At 62.2% G+C, this 20,723-nt stretch overlaps 1 protein-coding gene across 1 annotated transcript; it reads left to right on the plus strand.

The window, feature by feature from the left end:
* Positions 1–1,041: 1,041 nt before the first annotated feature.
* LMNB2 (lamin B2) lies at positions 1,042–18,365 on the plus strand. Its single transcript, XM_053220172.1, is given in 14 exon segments — positions 1,042–1,368; positions 4,838–4,852; positions 8,088–8,209; positions 12,558–12,714; positions 12,914–13,039; positions 14,928–15,098; positions 15,192–15,317; positions 15,651–15,871; positions 16,061–16,231; positions 16,233–16,356; positions 16,448–16,555; positions 17,097–17,216; positions 17,477–17,590; positions 18,246–18,365. Coding segments are annotated over 14 exon segments (1,929 nt in total). The 5' UTR covers positions 1,042–1,056; the 3' UTR covers positions 18,288–18,365.
* Positions 18,366–20,723: the final 2,358 nt, after the last annotated feature.

Raw genomic sequence — 20,723 nt, forward strand, 5'->3', positions numbered from 1 at the left:
GTGGGGAGCCCAGAGATGTTCCTCCACGTCCCACCCCCACAGAGCAGGATGCGGCCAAATGTCCAGGCTCCAAGGCCCCGCTCTACAGAGGCCCCTCTTGTGGACATTTTATACAAGTGGAATCATAGACTGTGTGGCCTTTTGTGCCTGGCTTCTTTCCCCGAGGGGTGTGTGTGCGTGTGTGTAATACTGAGATGTAATTGACATATTACATTGTATTAGTTTCAGGTGTACAACCTAATGATTCGATCTTTGTGTGCATTGTTGAAATGACCTCAGTGGGTCTAGTTAGCAACCATCCCCGTACATAGTTACAATTCTTTTTCTTGTGGTGAACACTTAGCAACTTCAAATATGCAATAGAGTGTTATTAACTACAGTCACCATGCTGTACATTACATCCCCAGAACTTATTCATCTTATAACGTGAAATCTGTGCCTTTTGACTACGTTCACCTACTTTGCTCACCTCCCACCTCTCCACTGCAACCATCCCCAACTTTTTCTCTGTATCTATGAGCTCAGTTACTTTTTTTAAGTTAATGTACTATTTTTTTTTTAAGTAATCTCCACACCCAAAGTGGAACTCGAACTCACGACCCTGAGATCAAGAGTCGCAGACTCCACCGAGTGAGCAGGCCAGGCACCCCTGTGAGCTGTTATTTTATTTTATTTTAATTTTATTATTTCATTTTATTTTAATTGTACAGGTAAGTGACATCACTGAGCATATTTTTCAGGTTCCTTCACCTTTCATTTTAATAGGACTCCAAAGAAGTAGGTAGGCTATGCAAGTGTGGAAACTGGGCATTGGCGGGAAAGCCGGTGTCTCTCGGTGTCGAGCTGGGAGTTTCGGGGCGGGCGGCTTGGCTAACGGATTATGGTTTATGGACGGCCAAGGACGGAGCGGGAACCCGAGCGGGAGGCGGGCCGGCCTAGCCCGCGCAGGAAACTACAGCTCCCGGCGTGCCCCGCGAAGCCCCGACGGACTACAAGTCCCAGGCTACTCCGCGGCGGCGGGCGCCGGGCGCCATCTTGGTCGGCGGCGCGGATTGAATGAGCCCGCCGAGCCGCGGCCGCCGTTCCGAGCCGCGCGGGCCCCGAGCCGTCGCCGCCGCCGCCGCCGCTGCCGCCGCCGCCGCCGCCGCCGCCGCCGCCGCCGCCATGGGCACGCCGCTGCCCGGCCGCGCGGGCGGACCCGCCACGCCGCTGTCGCCCACGCGCTTGTCGCGGCTGCAGGAGAAGGAGGAGCTGCGCGAGCTCAATGACCGCCTGGCGCACTACATCGACCGCGTCCGCGCGCTCGAGCTCGAGAACGACCGGCTCCTGCTCAAGATCTCCGAGAGGGAGGAGGTGACCACGCGTGAGGTGGGCGCGGAGCGGGGGCTCCGGCCTCCGAGGGTTCTGGGCAGGCCCCGCCCACCGGGGGGGGTTCCCCGGGGCTTCGGGGGGACCCCTAGGGTCGCACGCTGGGGTGGGCATCGGCCTCCGAGGGTACCTGGGGGGCTTCGGGGATCCCCGCGAGTGAGGTTTGGAGGCCAGGTGGGCCCTGACCACCGAGGGGTCCTCAGGGGTTTCTCGGGGAACCTGTGAGCGAGGGGTGCACACTGGGGCAGGCCCCGCACACCGAGGGGGATTCTCGGGTTTTTCGGAGGACCTGTGAGCAAGGGGTGCACACTGGAGCAGGCCCCGCCCACCGAGGGGGATCCTCAGATTTCGGGGGACCCGCGAGCAAGGCGTGCATCCTGGGACAGGCCCCGCCCACCGTGGGCTCCCAGGGAATTTTGGGGGGACCTGTGAGCGGGTGTTGCATACTGGGGCGGGCCCCGTCCGCCGAAGCGCCCGCAGGGGGTTTCGGGTGTCTCCTAAGTGAGGCGTGCAGTCTGGGGCAGACCGTGCTCTGAGGGACCCCCAGGGCATCTTGGGGTCCTCTGTACGACTGGTGGATATGGGACAGCCCCGAGCGCTGAGTGATCTCGGAGAAGATCTGGGGATCCCCTGACTGAGAGGGTGTGAGCCAGAGTAAGCCACGCCCCTAAGAGAGTTGTGGGGATGCGTTAGTCTGTTCTGGTGTCCTGGGAGAAAATTTGGTGGGGTTCTCTGGTCTCTGAGGAGACTGGGAGTTCAGGCTGTCTGATGGGGCCCTGAGGAGGGGTGGAGGGTCTCATGGGTGCGGGTGGGGTCCCTGGGGCGAGTCACGTGGTCTTTTCTCGGTAGAACTCTGCAGAAGTCTTGTGATGAACTCTGGGGAGTTCAGGGACTGGGGAGGTGGTTAGCTGTAGGCTTCGTCTCCTACCCGCACCTGGGGTGGGAGGGCGTCCTAGGGGAGGGGGCCTGATGTGTTAGGGATCCCTCGGGAAATTTGAGAGGTCCTCAGTTGGGCCCTGGGGAGCCCTGTTTGCTGATGAGTTGTTTGATGAGTGGATGAGAGGGGATGGGGAGACAGCTGGTCTCGGGGACCCACTAGGGAGTTTTGGGTTCCAGGTGGGCCCCAGGGTTTCACAGACTGAGGGGCTGGGTAAACCCTCCCCCTAAGGGGATGTGAGAGCCAGATGTCTGGGGGTCCTGGGTGGGTTCTTGGTGGGGACTGCGGCTCCCACCCAACTATCCCCCAACCCTCATTGGCCCCAGGCTCTTTTCTCGTTTAGCCGGCCCCCTGAAACCCACGTAGGGGTCCTCTGAGTATGGGTTGGGGTGACAGGGGTGCTCACCTTGCGGTGCCCCCTGAGGGCCTCTAGGAGAGCCAGGTCCTGAAGCCACGGCGTCCCTAGCCTGACAGTGGACCATGTGACAGAGTTGTGGGAGGACAGCAGCTAGGGGGTCATTTCTGGGAGCCACTCACTTACCCTTCGTGTGACCCTGGGCAAGTCACTTACCCTCTCGGGGTCTCGGTTCCTCTTCTGTAAAGTGGAAATACCAATAGCCACCTTTTGTGCCCGCTGGTGGGCCCTGGGAGCTGGTGCTGGCTTCGTGGAATAAAGGGCAGGCGCTCAGGGGAAGTGCCCTGTGGCTTCGTTGCCCCTGTGTAATCGTGGCCTTAGTGGCTCAGAAAGCGGCTTGGGCGACGGGGAGGAAGAAGCGTCCTTGGCGGGGGGGGGGGGGGTGGGGGTGGGGTGGGGTGGTGGTGTGTGTTGCTCGGAACTGGATTCAAACCCAGATCCAAACCGCTTTGAGTCTGTGTGACCAGGGGGCAGGTCATTTATGCCGTGGGGCTAGAATTGTCCGGTCCCAAGCGTGGCCACCTGCCTCAGCGGTGCTCGTGTCCTCAGGATGTGGACCTGCAGCTCCCACCTGCAGGTTGGTCAGGACGCCACGGGACCTGGCTTCTGGTCTTTCCCCTGGCCTCGGTTGTCCCACCGACAGACAGAGTAAATGGCGAACAGACCTTTGGGGGCCATGAGCCTGGTGGGCGGAGCGGAAGTGGGTGCTGTCCCTGGAGTGCACACAGGTGGGGCCAGGGAGCTGTATCCGGGCCCTGTCTGTCTGTCTGTCTGTCTGGGCAGTGGCGTTACTTACTTTTCAGGGGTGAGGCTTGCTCCTGGGAACAAGGGGAGTGGTGCTTCGGGCGATAAGCCTGCCCCACCGTGACCTTGAGGGCTGTGCACAGGCTCCAGGGGTGAGGGGTGGGCTCCCAGGATAAATGGGGGATAAACGCCCCTCTTAACTGGGCAGTGGAGGGAGCTGGTGACCTGCGGAGGGATGGGGAAGGTGGTCACATGGGCCCTTCAGAGGGAGTGACCTGGAAATGGCCTTGGGCTACAGTGGGGCCCAGGCTTGACTGCTGAGTTGGGCAGAAGCAGAGGGGACTGGAGAGGTGGCTCGGGTGGGAGGGCCATGGGCCAAGCAGCGTTTATTTTACCTGCGCGGAAGCTTCGCACCTGGATGGAGACTGCCCGACACAGAATGATGTCTGGGGACGCTAGTGGTCATCACGCTGGGGGTGCTCCTGGCATCGGGTGGCTGGGGAGAGGGGTGTGCTCAGCCCCCACAGTGCCCAGGATGGCCTTGCCCCAGAGGATGATCCCGCCCCAATGCCAAGAGGAGAAACCACTTGAGGAACCCTTTGAAGATGCCTTTTAAACTGTTCTGAGCGTGTCACACGCTTGTCATAAAATCCAGACAGTGGAAGTGCACGAAGTAAAACCGCAGCTTCACCCGTTTTGAGTCCTGCCCGCAGGCTCGCTCTCACATGTGGGGCGGGTAGTGCACTGCTCAATAGCCATGTCCTCGGATCACGGGAAGGTTTCTGGAGAGGCTGGGGGGGCCGGATTCTGTTGGAGAGAGATCTGGGTGCGGGCGGGGAGGGAAGGGGCCCGGGAGGGAGGGGCACTTCTCCGAGGAGCCTCCCCTTGGGGTGTTAGGTTCCTCCAGCCTTCAGTTTCTTTTCCCTTACCTGCCCAGGTGTCCTGTTCCTCCTGGGGGGGGGGGGGGGCAGGGCGAGCTGGGTGGGAGAGTAGCACTTGGGGTGCCTGCATTAGGGGATTGTGGGACTGTGGTTCTCAGCCGGGAAGTCGTCCCCCGGAGACACAGGAACAGGAAAAGGCCACCTCGGGTTACGTGCGCCCCCCCCCCCCCCCCCCCCCCCCCCCCCCCACCGCCCAGCACATGCGAGCACATTTGCTCACTCCTGGCCCTTGCAGAATGCCATGAAAGAGCGAACAATAGGCCCAGCCATTGGTCTCCGGCTGCTGTGCCCGCAGTGCCTCACAGGTGCAGGGAAGCAGGGCCTGCCAGGGGAGCACCTGTTAGTGGTCTGAGGAAAAGGAGTCTGGGAGCTTGTCCCCTACAAGAAGTTTCCAGGTTGCCCCGCTGCTGTGGAGCCGGGTCCGCGTTTTAGCTCTGTGGGCTGGAAGTCTCCGTCGGGGCTGCTCGACTCCGAGGCTGCCGCGGAGCGCTGCCGTAGACACCGTGTGAAGGAGCGGGCCGGGCCGCGTGCCCGTGAAACTTCATTTGTACACGCTGAAATCAGAATTCCTGGGATTTCCCTCCCCGTGTCGCAAAATCTCTTTTCCTTCCCCTTCCCCTTCCCCTTCCCCTTCCCCTTCCCCTTCCCCTTCCCCTTCCCTTTCCTTTCCCTTTTCCCCCCCTCGGCCATTTAAAGATGCAAAAACTATTCGGGGCTTGCAGGCTGGACGAAGACAGGTGGCGTGGTGGAAATTGGCGCGTGGGCCCGAGTTTGCAGACCCGGCTGTAGTAAGTGCCTTGTCGAGACCAAAGGGACACCAGCCGCACGCGGGCACACGCAGGGACCTGAGTCACACTGCAAGAGCTTGGTGTTGTGCTTTTGGTTTCCTTTTTGTTTTTTTAAGTAATCTCTGTAACCGTGGGGCTCGAACTCACCACCCTGAGATCGAGAGCCGAATGCTCTAGTGACGGAGCCAGGCGGGCGCCCCAGAACTTGGTACTTTAAACGGGCCACTTGAGGTGGTTGTGACGCTTCGGGCACAGAATCCGGGGGGGGGGGGGTGCCAAAAATCTCAATCGTGAAGACAAGCGATAGGGTGTATTTTTACTGACTCAACCTGATGTTTTAGGCCAGTTTTAGATGTAGAGAAAAACAGCAAGGCTAGCGCGGGGCTCCCACAGAGCCCGGCCCCGTTCCCCTTCGTGTTATGTTTGTCACCGCGATGTCACCACTTTTGACGTCACGTTGACCTGGTTGACTAACACCCATACTTTATTTGTGGGTCCTCAGTTTCCCCTGACCCCTCTGCCCCAGGACCCCCTGGGGACCCCACATGGCATCCAGGGGTCCTGTCTCCTCGGGCCCCTCTGGACCGAGACGGTTTCTGAGACTTCCCTCGTGTGCATGCCCTGGGCCGCCGTGAGGAGTGCTGGTCGGGAATTCGTAAGACGTCTGTCCAGTGGGGTCTGCCTCCTGTTTCCTCGTGGTCAGGCTGGGGCAGTGCAACAAGTAATATTTTCACGGACTATTCAAGAAACTAAAACGTGTAGGACGCCTGGCTGGCTCACTCGGTGGAGCACGTGTCTCCTGATCTTGGAGTCGTGAGTTCGAGCCCCACGTTGGGGGTAGAGTTTACTCCAAAAAAATTTTTTTTAACTAGTACAAAAATCTCGCTGTGAATGAAATATCGAAAACTTAAATACGGTGTCATAGTTGCTGGCTTCTCCTGCCCTGTGCCCTGACCAGGCTCCGTACTGAGGTCGCCTTAGTGACCGTTGTGTTGGTCACTGTTCGTCCCAGGACCCCCTGCCTGGTGAGGGGAGGGTGTGAGGGAAAGGGCCCCAGGCTGGGGGAGGAGCAGGGGTATGTCCTGCGTGTGCCCCTCCCTCAGGCTCAGGAGAGTTTTAGAAGGTGAGATGGCAGGAGACGAGCAAAGACACACATGTAAACCCAGGTGCCCATCTACCTGTGGAGAGAGGAGCCACTCTGTGAACTGAGGTTTATTCCAGAAGCCAGTTCCCAGAGTTGGAGGCATCGGGTGTGGCCAGAGGTGACCACCTTTGTGGGAGGGAGGGCGGGCCCTTGCTGCTGGGGGTGCAGGAGGGAGAAGCTGGCTTTGTCTCCACTCCCCCTATCGCGTGTCCTGACCTTGGAGCTGCGCCCGGGCAGACCGGCCCTGCACCTGGCAGGTCAGGAGACCACAGCTCACCGCTCCCTGTCTGGGAAGTGGGCCTGGGAGCCCGGATCCCGTCTTACCTGTGGGATGAGATGACTGGGAGCTGCCGGGTTGAGGCACAGGGTGCCCGGGCCAGTGGGGGTGGTGCGTGGGGTCTCAGACTGGATGTTAAAACCCCAGCTCTTGGGGCGCCTGGCTGGCTCCGTGGTGGAGCATACAACTCTTGGTCTCCAGGTTGTGCGTTCAAGCCCCGTGTTGGGTGTAGAGATTACTTAAATAAAACTTCAAAAACACTTTAAAAAAAACAAACAAACCATCTTTTCTGAAAAGCGCCACCTCCTGGAGGCTCCTCTGGCGAGCCGGGATGGTCATGACCCTAGCACATGGCAGGTTCCACGGCCCCTCTGCCCAGGGGCCTTTCCTGTGGACGGGTGGGGTCCCAGCCGCGCCCCGGACACACACCCGCGCGGGCACCTTCTAGCTCCACAGCGATGGCTGTGCTTGTCATCCCGCGGCCCCGTCTCCCACCGCTCACCCAGTCACACTCTACATCTCCGTGCTTTTAGCACTTTCAGAATGGTGCAGCCTTCACCTCCGTCCAACTCCAGAACATTCCATCTCCCCAGAGGGAACCCCATCACCCCCAGCCCCCAGCTCCTAGCCCCCACGAGCCCCCCTCCTGTCCGTGGAGGAGCCCGTTCTGGACGTTTCACACACGTGGGCCCACACCCCGCGTGGCCTCTCGTGTCCGGTTCCCTCCCTGAGCGTCGTGTGTTCGGGGTCCGTCCGTGGGGCGGCGGGGGTGGGCGCCTCGCTCCTGCTTGAGGCCAAGTGAGTGGGTGGGGTGCCGTGTGTGTTCGTCCACGGATGGCCCTGTGGGTCGTGTCCACTCTGTGGCTGTTGTGAATCGTGCTGCTGTGAACACGCACCCGGGTTTGTGTAGACGCGTGTGTCACTGCTTCTGGGCAGACAGATACTCAGCCGTGGAATTGGCGGGTTACAGGTGAGTCTGCTAACTCGTCCGAGGGGGCGCCCCGCGGTCTTCTGCAGCGGCTGCCCGACTTTCCGTTCCCCCTGCCGTGCATGGAGGGCCCCATTTCTCTGTGTTGCCAGCATTTGTTGTCCTTTGTCTTTTCGACCCCAGCCGTCCTAGAGGGTGGAGGGGATACCTCAGTGTCCTATTGGGTTCCAGATATCCGTGAACACATGTGCGTGGTCCTGGGCACATAGACATGGGGGAGGCTGGGGGCAAGAAGGCCACGAGAAGCGAGCCGTGTGCCCAGCTGGTGGGTGACCTGGGCAGGGGACGGGCCACAAGGGTGGGTGGGACCGGCTGGGGTGGCCCTGGGCTAGCGGGGCCGAACTGGGTGCGGAAGCCTCCGCTGTCCCTACGAGCTCCGTCTGGCCCGGGGGGGGGGGGGGTGGGGGGGTGGGGAGCCTGCGCGGCGGGGAAGAGGCTTCTCTTTGACCTGGGCCTTGCCGAACCCCCTCAGGTGAGCGGCCTAGACGCTGTACGAGTCGGAGCTGGCCGACGCCCGCAGGGTGCTGGACGAGACGGCCCGAGAGCGGGCCCGGCTGCAGATCGAGCTGGGGAAGGTGAAGGCCGAGCTGGAAGAGACGAACAAAAGGTAGGTGTGTGGCTGGCGTTTGCCACCCTCGTTCTGGGCTGCGTCCCCGGGACCGAGCTCTGTGGCCTCGGCCTCCAGACGCCCCTTCCCAGCATCATGCAGCCCAGGGGAGATTCCTTTTTTTTTTCTTTTCAGAAGTTTATTTATTTTGAGAGAGTGGGAGGAGCAGAGAGAGGGGGAGAGAGAGAATCCCAGACAGGCTCCGCACTGTCAGCACAGAGCTCGATGCAGGGCTCGATCTCACCGATTGTGAGATCATGATCTGAGCGACGGCAGGAGTTGGACGCTCATCCGACTGAGCCCCCCAGGCGCCCCTTCCCCAGGCAGATTTCAAACCCGAGCAGCTCTCCTGAAGCGGAGTCTGTAGGGAGCTGTCAGCACGGGGCCCCTGTGCTCCCAGGGGGAAGGATGGGCCAGAGCCCAGCCTCCCTTCTCTGCCCTGGACTTGGGAACCACTGTTGTGTCACGGGTCCCCAGGGACCTTGCCGCCCACCTCACGTGTGCGCAGTGGCCCTCGTCCTCCACGGCACCTGTCGGGTGCCCGCCCCGGGAAACTCGGTCCGCTTCCGTCCCCCCACTGGAGCACCTCAGCCACCATACAGGCCGCGTGGGGGAGGCAGCCTTCAGGCTGTGGGCTTTTCTCTTCAAAAGCACACACTGTGGCCACTTTTGAGTGAAAGGGCCGCACGGGAAACGAGCAGAACCAAGTTGTGCGGGTGTGGACAGCAGCAGGACGGAGTACTTGATTGGGGACACCGTGCGCCACAGCAGGCAGTCAGATGTGACCCGCTGTAAGCCTCACACCCGCCAGGGCCCGACCGTCACGGTCTCCAGTCCGGACGGGCAAACTGTGGCAGGGGCCGGGCTTATCCAGGGTCCCTCAGCTTGGTGGTCACCGGGACCGAGGCCTGGTGCCTGTGTCCCTGCCCACAGCCCCAGCCGCCACCCGAGTCACCGTTGCATTTGCGGGAATTTTTCCTTCCTATTTTTTAAATAGAGTTTTGGGTTTTTTTTTTTTAAGGCAGTTTTACGTTTATAGGAAAACGAGTGGGTGGTACAGAGTTTCCAAAATCCCCCCTCCGGTTTCCCCGTTACAAACACCTTTTTCACCTTCCATTAATGAGCGGGCTAGGCTGTTGTAACGGACGAGGCAACACCAATACGTTATCGTTAACTGAAGCCCACAGCTGACGTTAGGGCTCACTCTCGCGGGGGTTCCCCCGTGAGTTTGCACAAACGCATCGTGAGAACGTATCTGCCCCTATACCATCGTAGTCCCACTGGCCCTCAAAGTCTCGTGCTCTATCCGTCCCTCCCTCCCTTTCTCCCTCCCTTTCTCCCTCCCTCCTCCCTTCACTGCCTCCATGGTTCTGCCTTTTCCAGAATGTCCTAGACTTGGAACCACACTGTGCGTGTGGCCCCCTCAGCCTGGCTTCTGTCGCTGAGTGATGGGCACCTGTGGTTCCTCGGTGGACTAGATCCGCTGCAGCAGAACAGAGAGCCCAGACACGGGCCCACGCTGCGCGGTCACCCGGTCTTTGGCCAAGGAACAAAGGCAAGTCCTGCTTTTGTAAAAGGCCAGGTAGACTGTGTGGGCCATCCGTTTGGTCGGTTTTTTTCATTAAAAAGTGATCCTGGAGAAGATTGAGGGGATCCCAGAGTCAGCACCGCCCGGACCCCAGCCTCTCTCTGTCTCGTGTCGGTGCGGAGTCCAGAACTCTCCAGACGCTCCTTGTCTGGGCCAGAAGTCTTGGTTTTTTTCCCCACTATCGGTCACAGATGCTCGCTGTCAAGAAAGTGGAAAATGCAAGATAGTTTGAAGAGAAGCAGCACACGTGGCCCCAGCCTTCGCCCAGAGTCGCCTCAGTGGGCCTGCCACGTTTCTGTCCCACGGGTCTTTTCTGTGTGGCCTCAGGCAACTCCACGAATTGGCGACTCCTGAGGGCAATGGGGGCGCGTCCCTCGCGGACGTCCCCGAGTCATGAGATGCCCCTGTGCCGGGGCTCTGTCCTGGCTGCTGGGATGTCCCCACGTCTGGGCTGCTTCACCAATGATGCCGGGGCTGTGCACTGCCAGCCCCATTGTTCTGTGACCGCCTCCACGGGTGACAGCTGCGGGGTGGGGGTGGGGGCAGATAGGACAAGAAGAATGGCGAACGCTGCTAAGTGTCTGGGCTGGAACTTTCCCGTAAGGCCCCTACTCCAGAAGGAAGCCTTCCTGTGCTTGCGGGCCCCTGGACGCCTCTTTGGCCCCTGACCTCCGGGGCTTCGCGCAATCGCCTCGCTTCCTCTCGTCCGCGCAGGAGCCCTTCCAGACCAGGGCGGCCATTTAGCTCTGGTGTCTTTCTTCTCCCGAACAACTTGTCACCACAGCCCCGTGAGGGTGGGAATGTGGGTAGCGTGTGGAGGAGCCACATTCTCCCACTTAACCTCCCAGGACTTCCTGTCAGGCAGGTGAGCGATCTGCCTTAGCGCCTCGAAGCTGGTGAGATGCGCAGTGAGACGAAAGCCAGTATAAGCCCCAGTGCCCCCGCTTTCTGGGCCGTTCTGTGTAGTTGTGCAGGGTACCGAGCACTAGATAAAGTTGTTCAGAAGTTTTCCATGTTACCTGACGCCTCTGTCCCAGTCGCCCTGGCTTCGTTGCTGATTTCAAACTCGCCGGGCACACCTCACCCCAGGGCCTTTGCACTTCTGCTTCCTCTGCCTGAACGCTCTTCTCCTGGAAATAACAGATGTGGCTCCTCCCACTGCTGCCCTCACGCAGGTCTGTTTCCGGGGCCGCCCCCTCCCCTCCCCCCGGGCACGGCTGGCGGGACTTAAAAGTACAATTCCCACCTCGCTCTGCTCACCCCGTGTCCCCCCCCCCCCCCCGCTTCATCTGCCCTTCTGATGCAGACTTACATCTGGCAGGCAGCGTGTTTCCCTCTGGTCCCTACCCACGAGAAAGTTCTGCACCGTGGGAGCAAGGGTGTTCCCGGATGGATCTCTGGCAGGAGGGTGTCCTCCACAAAGCGGGCTGTCAGTAATGGTTGTGAAATGAGTGACTTGTTTCCCCGCCAAACTCCTGCAAAACCGCTCCAGGGGCTCAGGGTTTGCAGCCCCTGGAGAGCCAGGGCTGTGTGGCTGTGGGGACCCTGAGACCCCCCCATGGAGAATGGCCATATGATGCCCAGGCAGAGCTCCACGTTCGTGGGGCTGCTCTGGGGGACATGGGCAGCTTGGCGGCCAAAGTCTCTGGTCTTCATGCCACCCCACCTCACGTGAGCTGATGCGGGGTCCCCTGTGCTTCTCCCTGGGGGGGAATGGCGGGGATGCCGCCCAGCCCCCACCGTGTCCCATGTGAGCAGCGCTGCTCGATGGGGATGGCCCCCTCAATTCCGTGGTGGGGAGGTGGGCATGTGTTCAACTCCAAGGTTGAGAATTCCTTTGAGAATCAAGGACCAGGGGCCCACGCTAGTAATAGCTGTGCCTTAAAGAATCTGTTTGTCATCTTCAATATCGGGAAAGTTGTCTACTAGGATACCAGATGAACCTGCTTCAAATAACTTAAGTTTGCAAGTGAGATGGACTTTTCAGTGGCTGGGATGTTAATTTTATAATGTTTATTTTTGAGAGAGAGAGGCAGACTGCAAGCGGGGGAGGGGCAGAGAGAGGGGGAGACAGACTCCGAAGCAGGCTCCAGGCTCCGAGCTGTCAGCACAGGGCCCGACGCGGGGCTCGAACTCACCAAGCGTGAGATCATGACCTGAGCCGAAGTCGGATGCTTACCGACTGAGCCACCCAGGCGCCCCAATATATACAACTTTAATAAATTTAAATTATACATTAACTTTTTTAAAAATTTATTTTTATTTTTAAGCTTATTTATTCTGAGAGAGAGACCATATGCAGAGAGAGAGAAAGGGAGAGAGGATCCTAAGCAGGCTCCGAGCTGTCAGCACAGAGCCCAGCGCAGGGCTTGAACCCACAAATCGCGAGATTAGGACCTGAGTGGAAATCAAGATTCGGATGCTTAACCGACTGAGCCACGCAGGCGCCCCAGTATATGTTAACTTTTTAATAAATTGTTCTCCCCTCTACGAGCCGTCCAGTGTGCAGAAACCACCAAAAAATGACATTGAAGCTCTTCCCTTGGGGTTTTTGGTGTGTGTGTGTGTGTGTTGGCCAGTGGGGCCCTGCTGGCCTGGCTCAGGGCAGGTTTGTGCCGAGAGCCGGGGTGGGTCTGGCCTGCTTGGGCCCGGGTGACCTTGTCCCGGGGCTTCCTGGGCTGCCTGAGGGGCTCCCTGTAGCCGCACCACAGCTGCCCTCCTGCTCTGTGCTCTTGGCTGAGTCCCGCTCTTGACTTTCAGCTCCAAGAAGAGGGAGGGCGAGCTCGCGGTGGCCCAGGGCCGTGTGAAGGATCTGGAGTCCCTGTTGCACCGGAGCGAGGCGGAGCTGGCCGCCGCCCTCGGCGACAAGCGGGGCCTCGAGAGCAATGTGGCGGAGCTGCGGGCCCGGCTGGCTAAGGCGGGTTTCCGGGGGGCCCTGGTCTGGGGGAGGCCCGGTGCCGGTGGGCATGTGCGTGTGCTGCGGGCCCAGGCGGCGGCCTTCCCACCTGGCGACGCCCCATCGGAGTGTGTGTGTGTCTAAGGGCGATCCTCCGTGCCCCGAGAAGCTGCGTGGTGCGGCAGGTGGTCACGTTGGCTTGCTGCCCTGTGTGCCCCAGGCGGAGGACGGCCACGCGGTGGCCAAAAAGCAGCTGGAGGAGGAGACGCTGATGCGCGTGGACCTGGAAAACCGCTGCCAGAGCCTGCAGGAGGAGCTCGCCTTCCGGAAGAACGTCTTTGAGCAGGTGCGGCCCGGCCGGCCCGCCGGGGCCCTGCGGCGGCCTGGGGGCGGGGGGGCCCCGGGCACCCCTCCATCTGTGCCTCTCCTCACGCGGCCTCTCCGCCCCTCACCCACACACTTGTCACTGCGTCCAGGGCCCACCCAGCGAATCCACAATGATCCGATTTTGAGGCTCTTAATCGCATCTGCTAAGCCCCCTTTCCAGATGATGTCACACTCCCAGGTTCCAGGGATTAGGATGCGGACTCCTCCTTTGGACTTGGGGCTCCACCATTCAATCCACAGCAGACCCTCCCCAGGGAAGGGAAGGAAGGGGGGGCCCATCTGCTTCCCTTGCTTCCTGGGCCTCTCCCTCCGCCTTTAAACCTGGGCCTGCTCCTGGCGGTTAGAGCAGGGGTTTCTGTGTCCCCCCCGTGGCCCCTCCCAGCTCGTCCTCACAAAGCCCATTGTCCTGTCACAGCCCAGAATGGAACCCCGGGGCCCTCGCTGCTGCCCTCGCTGCCTGGGTGAGCTGCCCGAGGGAAGGATGTCCATGCTCCCGAGGAGTGGTTTCCCACTCCAGCCGCACCCCGTGAGAGCCAGGGCCGCCAGGGCACGTGGGGAGCAGCCCGAGAGGGAACCCCTGAAGGCATCCGCCAGAAAACTGGAGCCTTCGAGGGGATCTGTAAGGGACCCTGAACTCGTGAGGGGCCCCTCGGAGGCGCCGGTGAAGGATCCCGGGTCTGCCAGGGGGCCCGGGAAGACAGACATGAGGGGGCCTGCCAGGGGAGCCACAAGGGTACCCCAGAAGGGCTCCTGGAGGGGTGTCCTGAGGCAGGCATCCGTGAGGGGCGCCGTGACGGCGGGTGTGCTGTTCGTGGGTTCGTGGTCAACAGGATTGGCTTCCTTGAGAAACATTCCTATTGTTCTTACAAGCGATGGCGCAGTGTGATAAGGGACAGCTCTCTGTGCTGGGGGGAGCTTCTGGGAGGAAAGGCTGTCCCCTTTCCTGGAGCCCGAGGCTGGCGGACGGCTCCTTCTGCCTGCCCTTGACCCCACCGTGTGTCTGGGGCAGCTGGGCTCTGGGGCCCCTGCCTTCCTCAGGCGTTGCCGTGTGTCCTCTGCTGTCCCGAGGTCCGGTCTCTATCTCAGACCCCAGGTACCCGAGACGACCCGTCAGGAATTCTTTTAGCAACAGCTAAAATACTCCCAGGGTGCCTGGGTGGCTCCGTCCGTGGTTTAGAGTCCGACTCTTGATTGAGCCCCCGTGTCCGGCTCCTTGCTGGGTCTGGAGCCTGGAAGCTGCTTGAGAGTCTCTCTCTCTGCCCCTCCCCCACTCAGGCAGCCCGAGTGCGCGCGTGCACGGGCTCGCTCGCGCGCTCGCTCTCTCTCTCTCTCTCAAAGAAAAAAGGAAAGGAGCATTCCCATACCCTAAAACTTTTAAAGTATACAATTTACTGGGTTTTATATTTAACTCCAGAACATTCCATCAGCCCAAAAAGGAAGCCCCGTCCCTATCAGCAGTCCCCCCCCCCCCCCCCCCCCCCGCGAGCCCCCTTCCTGTCCGTGGACGAGCCTGTTCTGGACATTTCACACCCGTGGACTCCCGCCCCGCGTGGCCTCTCGTGTCTGGTTCCCTCTCTGAGCGTCGTGTGTTCAGGGGTCCGTCCGCGGGGCGGCGGGGGTGGTGGACACATGTTATTTACCTGCTAGTCAGCTGGAGGACACTTGGGCTGGGTCTCCTCTGCGCAGTGTGAGCAAGCAACCGGGAGATCCCCGCCCCCCGGTGGTTCACTGTGCAGTTTTGAGCCCTCGCTCGGCCTTGGCTCTTGGGTGGGGGACACCGCTGACCGGGAGGCCAGGGGTGCCCGGGCCGCGGGCCCCCCGCAGCGGTGACGCTCGCTGTGCGGCAGGAGGTGCGGGAGACGCGGCGGCGGCACGAGCGCCGCCTGGTGGAGGTGGACAGCAGCCGGCAGCAGGAGTACGACTTCAAGATGGCCCAGGCGCTGGAGGAGCTGCGCAGCCAGCACGACGAGCAAGTGCGGCTGTACAAGCTGGAGCTGGAGCAGACCTACCAGGCCAAGGTGCCCGCGGCGGTGGCGGCGGTGGCGGCGGCGCGCGGTGGGGGGGGGGCCGCCAGCCGCCAGCCGCTCACCTGCCGGTCCGTGTCCCTTCAGCTGGACAGCGCCAAGCTGAGCTCTGACCAGAACGATAAGGCCGCCAGCGCCGCGCGGGAGGAGCTGAAGGAAGCGCGCATGCGGGTCGAGTCCCTCAGCTACCAGCTGTCCGGCCTCCAGAAGCAGGTGACTCCCCGGGGCCTGTCTACCCCCCTCCCCCCCCCCCCCGTCGACCCCCGCCGCTGCTGCGGGACCCCCGCTTCTGGCTTCGGGTGTAGATGCAGTGGCGAGTCACGGGCGCTGGTGATGCATGCAGCGCTCCTTCCGGCCTGGCCTGGCCGAGGGGGCTGTGGGGCCCGCCGGCCACCGGAGCTCCTGGGGCTGGGTGTCTGTCCCCGGCCCGCCCCAGGAGCCTGGCCGCGTGTGCAGGAGGACGGGAAGAGAGGCGCGCAGCCGGGAGGGCTTCTCCGCGTGACCTGCAGAGGCCGCCCTGACCTGGCCGCCCCGACTCCTCCCCAGGCCAGTGCCGCGGAGGACCGGATTCGCGAGCTGGAGGAGACCATGGCCGGGGAGCGGGACAAGTTCCGCAAGATGCTGGATGCCAAGGAACAGGAGATGACAGAGATGCGCGACGTGATGCAGCAGCAGCTGGCCGAGTACCAGGAGCTGCTCGATGTCAAGCTGGCCCTGGACATGGAGATCAGCGCCTACCGCAAGCTCCTGGAGGGCGAGGAGGAGAGGTGGGGGGGGGGGTGGGGGGCGGGGGGGCGGGGCAAGGCAGGCTGTTGGGGCCGGGGGGCGGGGCTCCGGGGGGGGAGGGGAGAGGCGGAGCCGCAGGGGGTGGGGGCTCTCGGGGCAGGGGCGAGGAGGACGGGGAGGCCGAGCGGGTCTGGTCCCTTGGGAGCCCTAGTCGGCCCTCCGTCCCCCAGGCTGAAGCTGACCCCCAGCCCGTCGTCGCGGATCACTGTGTCGCGGGCCACGTCGAGCAGCAGCGGCAGCAGCGTGGTGGCGGCCGGGCGCACGGGCCGCGGCAAGCGGAAGCGGCTGGAGGCGGAGGAGTCGCCGGGCTCGAGCGGCATCGGCTCCGGCGGCGGCGGCGGCGGGCGGCGGCGGCAGCGGCAGCGGCTTCCACCTGGCGCAGCAGGCGTCGGCCACGGGCGGCGTGGGCATCGAGGAGGTCGACCTGGAGGGCAGGTTTGTGCAGCTGAGGAACAGCTCGGACAAGGTGAGAGGCCCGCGTCCCTGGGGGTGGGGCGGGCCCCGTGGGGTTCCCCGCGAGCCGTGCGTCACGTCAGGCCGCGTGTCCCCTTTGCCAGGACCAGTCTCTGGGTAACTGGAGGATCAAGAGGCAGGTCCTGGAGGGGGAGGAGATTGCCTACAAGTTTACGCCCAAGTACGTGCTGCGCGCCGGCCAGACCGTCACGGTAGGTGGCCGCGGAAGGGCAGGTGGGCCGGCGGGGGGGGGGGGGGGGTTGGGGAGGGGGGGCAGGGGGTGGCAGTAGCAGCTAGCCAGGTGACCAATGTGACCGGGGGCCGGGATGGGGCAGGAAAGGGGGTGGGGTGGGGGGCGGTGGTTGAGTGACTTTGCCCCGAGAAGGGCTGTTGCTTGTCACGGGTCACCCGTGTGCCACTGCTGTGCCAGCGGACCCTCCCTGGAGCCCTGTAGCACCTTGGTGACACGTCAGGGTCCCGTGGCAGAGAAGGATCCAGGTTGTCTGGGCTGGCGGGCGGGCATTGGCGGAAGATGTTAACAGTGACGGGTGTGGACCCCTGGAGCCGACGGGCTTCTGATCCCAGCACGGCCGTTGTCCGCTGAGATGAGAGCCGTCGGCCACCGTGAACCTCAGTGTGGTGGCAACGGACATCCCTCGGCAGACCCAGGGGGCAGTGATAGGGAACCGGCTGGTGGCACAGAGTACTGGGACCAGAGCCAACATTGATGGGGAGGCCCCCTGTGTCCCCCAGGTGTGGGCAGCTGGTGCAGGAGTGGCCCATAGTCCCCCCTCGACCCTTGTATGGAGGAGCCAGAACCGTTGGAGCACAGGCGACAGCTTCCGGACCGTCCTGGTCAACGCGGATGGGGAGGTGGGTGCCCTGGGCCTGTGGGGGCCGTCTTCTGTCCTGGCCTCGGGGTCCCTCCTGAGCCTCCCTGACCGCACCACAGGCCACTGTGGGAGCCCTGGGGTGGAGCTTCGGCCACAGGGCCAGCGAGGCGATCCTGGGTTTGGGGTGCTGTCCTGCGGCGCGCTGAGGCCTGGCCGGAGCATTCTCACCTGACGGCCGACCTGTGGGCCGGGCCCTGGGCACCCGAGGGGTCAAGTGTCCACGGCTCTTCTCTCGCCCAGGAGGTGGCCATGAGAACCGTGAAGCAGTCCTCAGTGGTGCGGGAGACGGAGAACGGGGAGGAGGGAGAAGAGGAGGGAGCCGAGTTCGGCGAGGAGGATCTTTTCCATCAACAGGTAGAAGTCCCCAGGGTGGCATGCGTGGCCGCCATGTCCCCGGGGCCGTGCTGCTCCGCGGGCTGCTGCGTCTGCGCTAAGGTTCTTGGCACAGTCCGGGCCTCACCCCCTGGAAGGGCCCCACAGCCTGTGGCCAGAGATGTGCCATGGTGGGGCTGGGGGTGGGGGGTGACATCCCTGCCTCCTGGCTCTTGCCCATTGTGAGGACCTCGGGGTTCTGGCCCGGGGGCCCCCCCCCGGAGTGCGGTGTTGGCCCCTGAGCGCCGCCAGGCGGCACCGGTGTAAACCCGAGGGTCCCCAGCTAATGGGCTCTGTGCCACTGCTCCGGCAGCCTGAGACAGCGGGGCCTAGATGATGGTTTGGGGGGAAGGGCTCCTGGAGGGCCCTGGGGCCTTGCCGCAGCAGCTCTAAGTCCCAAGACTGGGGTCTGACATTTCAGTTGTGTTGTGTAGCTCAGAAGGGAGACGTGGAAGGTTCTGGAACGGGGACAGTTGAGGCTGAAGCTGCTGGCCCTGTCTTCTCGCTGGGAGCTGGTGCTCTGGGCTGGCGAAGGCCCTGGTCCAGCCCCTGTCTGGCAGGGGTGGGGGGCCACCAGCTACCTGCCTAGCCAGGCGGGCACGCTCCGGCCTCTTAGGCTGCTGGCCTTTCTTTCCAGGGGGACCCAAGGACCACCTCGAGAGGCTGCCGCGTCATGTGAACGGAACTCGCCTCATCACGTCTTTACCCAGAGCCACTGAAAACTATTTTTATATCATTGGCCGTCTTTAGTCCTTGATACATTTCTAGAGAATTTTTAAGCAAACTGCCAGAACGTGGGGGCGGGTCTCTGCCATCTGTGCTGTGGGTGGGCTTCCTCGGACCCTCCCTTCATCGCCACTGTCTGGACCTGGTTTTTTTTTTTGGTGCCGCATTTCACCATTTGGCTGAGTTCGAGGAGGCCGAGGAACCTAATGGCTGCCGGGGGCGGGGTTTGGAGGCTGGAGGGCCTGGCGGGGGTGCAGCGGCCCGACTCTCTCCCTGCCTCTGTCTCTCCCTCGGACAGAGGGACAGAGCGGGGCTGGCCTCTCCTCTCGGGACCAACCCGTGGGCCTTAAGTGGGCGGAGAGCAAAAATGCCCGGGAGTTTCGTTGTTTGTTAAGCTCTTTAAAAACCAAATCCAGAGCCCAGGCTGTGACCTGGCGGGGGGCCAGCGCCCCCCCTGTGGAATTTTGGCGGCTGGGCCGGAGACCAGAGCGTTGGGAGCGGGTGGTGTGGACGAGGCTCTGCTCTGACTCCGCTGGAGCGTGTGTGCGGCTGCAGGCCGGGTGTCTGTGCACGTGTCGGGGGCTCTGCGGTGAGCCCCCCCTCCCTTCCTGGCTGTCGGGCCCTAGGGTTCTGGAGTTTTCTGTACTTGAGTTCCTCGGCTTGCGGGACCAGCGGGGCAGGAGACCCGGAAACCTAGGGGACAGGGACAGCTCTGTTTGGAGACTTGTCACCAGGTAAATGGCAAGGGCACAGGCGGGATAGCCTCGCCGGCGAGTGTCCATGTGTGACAGCTGCTTCCCGGGCCTCTGAGAGGAGAGCCGCCTTGGGGTGAGCCCCCGCCCCCTTCTCCAACTCTGTGCCTTGTGCACGGGGCTGAGTGCGGGTCCCCACCGGCTCCTGTGTGCTCGCGTGTCCCGCTGTCCTGGCTTCTGTGGGCGACTTCCTTCCCTGACGGCCGTGCTGGTGCCGGCCGATTCCTGCAGGGCGGCGCCCGGTCACCTGGCCGGCCCCCCCTCTGCACTCGCTGACCGTTCATACCCCCTCCCACATAGATACACAGAAGTTATTTTTTTAATGGATATTTATTTTTTTACATTGGTCAGTGCTCAGATTGCCGGATCCCACTTCAGGGCTCGAGGCAGGGTCACTGGGACAGTCCCCCGAGGGGGTGGAGGGTGGCCAGCTCGGTGGACGCTGAGGCCGCAGACGGCAAATTCCTTCAGAAAGCGCAGCTCAAGTCTTAAAGACGAAATACTGAGCCATGGAGGCACGCTGCCCCCAAAAGGTAGCACGTTTACCAAGCTGGCCCCTCCCACTCGCCCCAGGCAGGGAGCCCCGGCGTGCGGTCCCTGCGGTCCCCACCGGTCTCCCTTTCCTTGGAAACTGCCTGTGGCCGGAGGGTTAGAGGCTTGTAGGCTAGCGAACAGTCTGCTGCATCTAGGGTCGGCTTTAGGTCAGGTACTTTGCGTGGCCACCAGAGTCCCCAGGGTGTAAACTTGGTTTTTCTCGTGAAGGGAAATGTCTCACCGCTACCCCTCCCCCGTTTCTGGTGGGTCCTGGGGTTGGGGGGGGAGGGCTCGCCTGCCACGATGATGCACCACCCTCCGCCCCACGCGTGACCTTCCCCAGGAGTGCTTCCGGGCCCCCGAGGCCCTAAGGTGGTGCCCCCACACCCGCATCACAGGAACTGCATGCGCAGTGAGGGTCTGGAGCTCAGACGCAGAGGCATCAGGCGGGTCGTGGTGGGGGTCTCCAAAGTCTGCACTGGTCTCAGCCACATCTTGCAGGGAGGGGAGAGGCGACTGTGGACAGGGAGTGGGCCCCATCGTTCCCATGGGCCCAGATGCCTCATGGCATCCTTTTCGGTTCCGGCAGGGCCTCCAGGTGCACGGGTAGGGCTTGCTCCTGGCAGGTGACATTTGTCCTTTCCAGGCCCGCTTCCAGCCTTTCCCCCCAACCCGTGGTGGCCTGGCGGAGGTCCCGAGTGGAGGGGTGAAAGGGCCCAGGCACCGTGGTGTCCTTGTCTGGTGGGGGGAAGGTAAACTAGGGACCCTTGGTGACTGCAGGAGGATGGCGGCCGTTGGTAAGGGAGTATTTGGAAATCCAGAACGGAATCCAACGTTCAGATGTCAGCGCTGGCCTGGGAAACAGTCTGCAGTTGTCATTCTTAGCTTTAAGCCGCTTTAAACGATGCGGGAACGATTCCTTTGTCCGAGCCCCACTCGCTAACCGGGCGCCCGGGCCAGCGGCACCCCCGCTGCGGTCTCGCCCCGCGCCCGGACGGATCATCAGCACAACCTGCCGTGGGGCCGGCTGGGCGGACGGCTTCTAAGGACTTGCATGCCAAACGTGTGGTCTTTTTCTTTCTCCAATGATTTGTAATATGCAT

The sequence above is a fragment of the Acinonyx jubatus genome, chromosome A2 (assembly GCF_027475565.1).
Source record: "Acinonyx jubatus isolate Ajub_Pintada_27869175 chromosome A2, VMU_Ajub_asm_v1.0, whole genome shotgun sequence".
NCBI classification, from domain to species: Eukaryota; Metazoa; Chordata; class Mammalia; order Carnivora; family Felidae; genus Acinonyx; species Acinonyx jubatus.